This window comes from Lucilia cuprina, chromosome 6 (genome assembly GCF_022045245.1).
Source record: "Lucilia cuprina isolate Lc7/37 chromosome 6, ASM2204524v1, whole genome shotgun sequence".
NCBI classification, from domain to species: Eukaryota; Metazoa; Arthropoda; class Insecta; order Diptera; family Calliphoridae; genus Lucilia; species Lucilia cuprina.
In genome coordinates this window covers 43,596,798-43,602,797 of record NC_060954.1, presented here as the reverse complement: position 1 = coordinate 43,602,797, position 6,000 = coordinate 43,596,798, and the positions used below count along the sequence as shown (strand labels likewise).

Sequence of the window (6,000 nt, the reverse complement as noted above, 5' to 3'; positions counted from 1 at the left end):
GACTAGACTATAGACTAGACTATAGACTAGACTATAGACTAGACTATAGACTAGACTATAGACTAGACTATAGACTAGACTATAGACTAGACTATAGACTAGACAATCCTAAAGTTTATATACTAAAGTTTAAAATAACTGTTTTTTCCTTGATCGAAAACCTGATTTGATAGATAAATGAATTCTTTGGGAAGGTGTACATATGTCCTTGGGTTTAAATTTACATAAATATTGTAGATTTACAACCCATTGTATATATAATTATAAAGTATTCTAAACAGAGACGTTTCGAAATAATTACAAAACAACAAATAACAAAGTTTCAACACTAATTATCTAAATGATTGTCTGATTTAATACAACGCTTTTCATTAAACCGTAAAAAAACAAAAACAACAAACTAATAAATTAAGAAGAAATCACAATCAATTGCAATTAATGTTGATTGTTTGATATCAACAAAATAAAATAACAAAAACTTTTCAAAAAAAAAAAAAAAAACATTAAACAAGAAAACAATTTACAACTCAATTAATAGGAAAATTTAAATCGATTTGAAACACATAAATCTTGACAAACACAATGGAAATGCACTAAATACTAAACAGTTTTGTGGAGAAAATTTTAAATGTTGTTGGCAGATTTTCCGAATATTTAAAACAGAAATAATTTCCACTTAAAAAGATTTATGTTAAACTATTACAAAACATAATATTTTTTTTTTGGAATATAGAAATGTATAAAATGGTTTGAATTTCAGATGACGAACTGACAGTAAACAATTTGCAAACAACATTTAATATTTTACTAGTTTTTCGGCAAAATCAAAGTTTTAAAAACAAAATGAAATTTTTTAATATTTTCTTTTTATTCGGTTTATTGGCTGTACTGGCCACCATGGGTACTATAGTAAAGGCTGAACCCTTACCCAGTCCACGTGGTCGTCCAGCCACCACCAAACGTCCCAAAACCGAGGGTGATAACAACGACGCAGTTGACAGACGCTAGCTAAATTCTGAGGAAGCGTTATCACGTCAAAAGGTCTCCTGTACATCACCGCAAAAATTAAATAATCGCAAAATAATGGTCCATTGTTATGGTGAAAATAAATTACAAACTGTTGAAATCTTATTAATTTGAATTTAAAGTTTTTGTATTAAAATTAAATATATAATTTTTTTAATTGAATTAATTAATTTGCTGTTGTTTACGTAGAAATTGAAATTCATTGATATATTCCATTGTGTTTATCTGTAATCGGTGTCGGTTTGAGTTTTATAATAATTATAAAAAAATTTATTAATAAACTGAGTTTAAACAATGTAAACATGTTATTTTCCATTTATTTGTGAAAATTATTGTTAGAGGAAAATTTTTTGTAAAATATTAGTTGAAAATTTACCACTTATTTCAATTAATACTTTAATTAATACTTTACTATATTATACCCTACATTTTACTATATTATACCATACAAATGTTTAGTAAAGGGCACTTCACACGATCACACTTTACTTACTTAAAGTCTAATGAAAAAGTAAAATGAAATTCCATCCGTATAACAAACAAGTAGGAAAGTATAGTCGGGCATGGCCGACCATATAATACCCTACACCATTTCTAAAATTTCTGAATGAGGCTTTATATAGGTCAAATATGGGCCGATCCTCGGTAAATTTGGGAAAAGAATATATTTCTAAATAACAGTTGTTGTTAAGTTTCATTGCGATACAAATGGTGACAAGTCAATTTTAGACGTTTAAGACATTTTTTGAAGGGGGGTTTGTATGGGGGCTAGGGTCAAATATGGACCGATCCTTACGAAAATCTGCAGTGTCATTTATACTTATATAAAACTTATTTCTGCCAATTTTTAAAGAGCAGAATATTTAACGTAATTATGGCATAAAAAGTTCAAATCGGGAGGTACGGTTGTATGGGGGCTAGGTGAAATAATGGACCGATTTCTACCATTTTCGATAGGCTTCATCCCTGTGCCAAAAAAAAACATGCTCGGCTAAAAGATGATTCTGAATCGATCGGTATACTTTAAGGTGGGTATTGGACCAATATTTTTGTATGTTACAAACATCAGCACAAACATATAACACCCTCCCTACTATAGTGGTGTAGGGTATAAACATACGACACATTTATTATATGCAAGGACTAAGCCAGACAGTAAACTGTAAACACCAATTTATAGTCCCGGTCGACTAGAGGTATTGGTAGCACCTATCTACACAAAGATCTGTCATCAAGGATAATATTCCCGGGGGGAAGGGTAGGCTGGGTAGTTGAATATGTGCTGGGGACACTGATCAAATGCTGGCCATATATATCATTTATAGCTGCTGTATACGAACTCTGACCCAAAAGATGCTTCACATATCTTCGTATGCTTTACTCGTATACACGAAGTTCCTTCCTGACAAGCCTCGGGGGAGCATTAAACTGTGTGATGTTATAGTTGGAATGACTACTCCGGTGACATCCCAGGAGGAACTATTAAGTCAGCATAAAATTATATTATTTGCATGCATTGGGTATCACTCAGCGAAGAAGACCACACAGGAGCAGCATATGTGACAACTGACCGGTCAATTGTTTTATAGGTAGCAAACAAGATTTCTTACTCCATACCCCAAGGCTGCCGACTAGCGCTTTGAGGACCTTGTTCCTGCTTCGCAATCTGTGCGTGATTGCAGTGGCATGAGCAGAGGGGATAAAGGTGTAAAAGGTGACCCCAAGATATTTGGGTGCTCCATCGACTACGATGCCTAAATTTAAGTTTACCTCATTCGTCCAGGTGGTGAAGAGTGTTGCTTAAGACTTCGCTGTTGATAGTTTCAGGTTATGTCCAGTAAAGAAGTTGACTATTTCTCCGAGATAACCATTCACTCGATCGCATAGCTCATAAACGTTTTAGCCCGTCGCCATAATGGTACAATCGTCCGCATACGATATAACTTCAACAAATTGTGGAGGGGTAGAACTTAAATAGTAGGTGGAAAGGACACCGCCCTGTGGTATACCATATTTAACTCTACGGGTTTTGAAACACTTGTCTCTAAACTCTACGAACGACTGACGGCCACTCAGATAATTCACTCAAAAGAAACAAGTAAGTTTCTTTCCAATATCACTTGCCTACTTACCGGGTAAGTAAAGATTTTGCTGCGATATTAATAGATTCATAAGATATCGGCTTTTGTCTCACCTATTCTAAAATGAATCTCATGTATTAAGTATTTAAGTATTTTGTTTTATTTTTAATATATTTTTGTTTTAATTTGACGTGAGTTTAATTACTTTATATTTGGTGTGATTCCCATTAAGTGAGGAAAATCCAGATTCCTAAGTTATAATTAAAATAGTTTTAGTCATATGTAGTCAATGAATACAGTTCAAGGAGATTTTATAAGTACACAAAATTTTAGGACTTTAGTGCCAAAAACATGGAAAAGAGTATATAGTAAAAATAGTTTGCCGACCATATTCCTCTATCAACCTTTTAATCAAAAAACACTGGAAGACCTATAAAAATGTTTGAAATTGTTACAAGATTTAATTTTTTAAAATAATCTAAATATACACAAGTGATTGGATTTTAATATTGTATTTATTTTCATTATTTTAAACAGCATCAATTCCAAATGTTACTCCCAGTGTTGACTCCCATTATCGATATGTTTTTTACCAAGTTTGCCATATTTGCCCTTCTTATGGAATCCTTCGGCCAACATTTGTCTGTTACTCAATAGCGACATTATCACTACACTCAGCAAAAATAAATAAGAAAACTGCATTGTTAAGCTACAGGTTGTTGCAACAAGTTGTAATGTCAAATTGAAAATATTTACAATAGTTAACGTTTGCAGCTTTTATAGTCAATTCGTAGTTCTCAGTTGTTAGATTCTTGAGGTAAGTAAACTGTGGTTAAAAATGCAATTTAACCTTGTGTTTGATAGTTGGATGTGTAATATTTTGGAAAAATATTCTTTAATTACAAATTAATTCTTTAATAATTTTATGGGGCGTTAGTCATGACTATGAGTATATTACAATCGAGTCTAAACATCATGTACCTATATAGATCAGATAATAATCTATACTATATATATAGGAAAAAAGTCAAAATGTCTATTAAAGTATAGTAGAGACTATAACGGAGTTAGAACTATAATTGAGACTATTCATCGGATTATATATCAAGCTATAGGCAACTCTACATATCAGTTTATATTCGCAATGGACAATAAGTATTTGCTGTGATATTCACTCTAGTCTTGGTCTTAGTCTATATAAAAGTCGGGACCGTAGAACAGAATAAAGGCTCAACAATGGGCTAATATGAAACAGATTTGAATCGAGTCTATAGGACAGACTATAATCATGATTGCGGCATAGACTTTAATCGAGTATATAGAAGCGACAATTGTGAAGATATTGGAAAGGACTTTGACGGGAATATGGAAAAAACTTTAGACAAAACTGTAGAAAAAACTATCAAGACTACAAAACATACTATAATCGAGACTACAAAACTATAATCGAGTCTCGACTATAGAACATACTATTGTCGTGACTATATAACAAGCTATATTGAAAACTATAGACTATAGTTGAGAATATAGTCAGGACTATAGACTATAGTTGATACTATAGTCAGGACTATAGAATATATAATAGACGAGACTATAGTCGAGACTTTAGATATACTTTAAAATGGAATGTAATCGAGACTTTATTATATATTGTAGTAAAAACTAAAGAATAGGCTTTTGTCGAGTTTAAAGATTATGCTAAAATCTGGACTATAGTCGTTACATTAGAATAGATAATAGTCGTCTGAAGTGTTGATTACAGTAGAGACTATAGTCGAGACTACAGTTAAGACTATAGAAGAAACTTTAGTCCACAATATAGAATATATTATAGTTGGAACTCTAGTCAGGACTATATATTAGTTGTACTATAGATTATATTATAGTTGAGACTTTAGATAAGAAAGACAATAACAAAAGATGGGACTATTAATTAGATTCGTTTTGACTGTTGATTAGGCTATCGTAAGGACATAACATTAGCCTATAGTCGGGACTGCAGATTAGACAATAGTCAGGGCTATAGTTAAGATCATAGTCGAGACATTAAATTGAACTAAAATATTAGCTATTGCTTAAACAAAATTCTTGCGTTAAACAGAACTAACATATTTCAACTTGACTGTTTTCATTCATACGATAAATCTATGGCTCTTAACGTGCAAACATGTCAATAACCATTAATATTATATATTCTATCTATATTTTAAAATCTCTCATCATGATTTAATTGTATTTTATTGTTATTCTCAAACTCTGTGCAATAATTAAAAATATTTATACAATAATATACTCCTCCTATTGCAATAACATTTAAATGACAATATTAGCAAACGTTTTCTTATCAGTGTTAGATCCAAAAAAGCAGATTCTACGAATTGACTATAAAAACTTCTAACAGAGTGTGTTGAAATTGCAGTTTAATTTCAAAACAGCAACTAATTACAACAACAATTAAGCGATGCAATTCTCTTATTTGATCTTGTTATTTATGGTGATAGTTTCCATTGTCGGAACAAATCGTATGTTAGCCGAGGGAACCTATAAGAAGAGTGGCGGAGGTGGTGGTGGAGGCAAATATGGCGGTGGGGGTAAAAAACATGGCTAATAAGGATATAAAATTGTTGTTAAAACTTTAAAAAGTTTTTAAAAGGGAATAAATAAAACTAAAACATGTACAAGAAACATATGAAGAAAGGAATGTGTTATTATTCTATTTCGATTATTAAATTTACCATATAAGGATAAAATCGGAAAAATCTTTTACATGAACTTACTGAGTACTTCCTAAGGACAGTCTTCATTATAGTATTATGTATACAGCAGTCTATAGCCTTGACTATAGAGCTGTCTATAGTATTGACTATAGAGCTGTCTATAGTATTGACTATAG

At 31.6% G+C, this 6,000-nt stretch overlaps 1 protein-coding gene across 1 annotated transcript; it reads left to right on the top strand.

Annotated features, from left to right (window-relative positions):
- Positions 1-734: 734 nt before the first annotated feature.
- Positions 735-1,327, top strand: LOC111685290. Its single transcript, XM_023447543.2, has one exon. It carries the CDS (start codon positions 844-846, stop codon positions 1,006-1,008), a length of 165 nt encoding a protein of 54 aa, XP_023303311.1. The 5' UTR covers positions 735-843; the 3' UTR covers positions 1,009-1,327.
- The last annotated feature ends 4,673 nt before the right edge of the window (positions 1,328-6,000 follow it).

Coding starts and splice junctions, on each gene's coding strand:
- LOC111685290 (XM_023447543.2), top strand. CDS start 844: ATGAAATTTTTTAATATTTTCTTTTTATTCGGTTTATTGGCTGTACTG.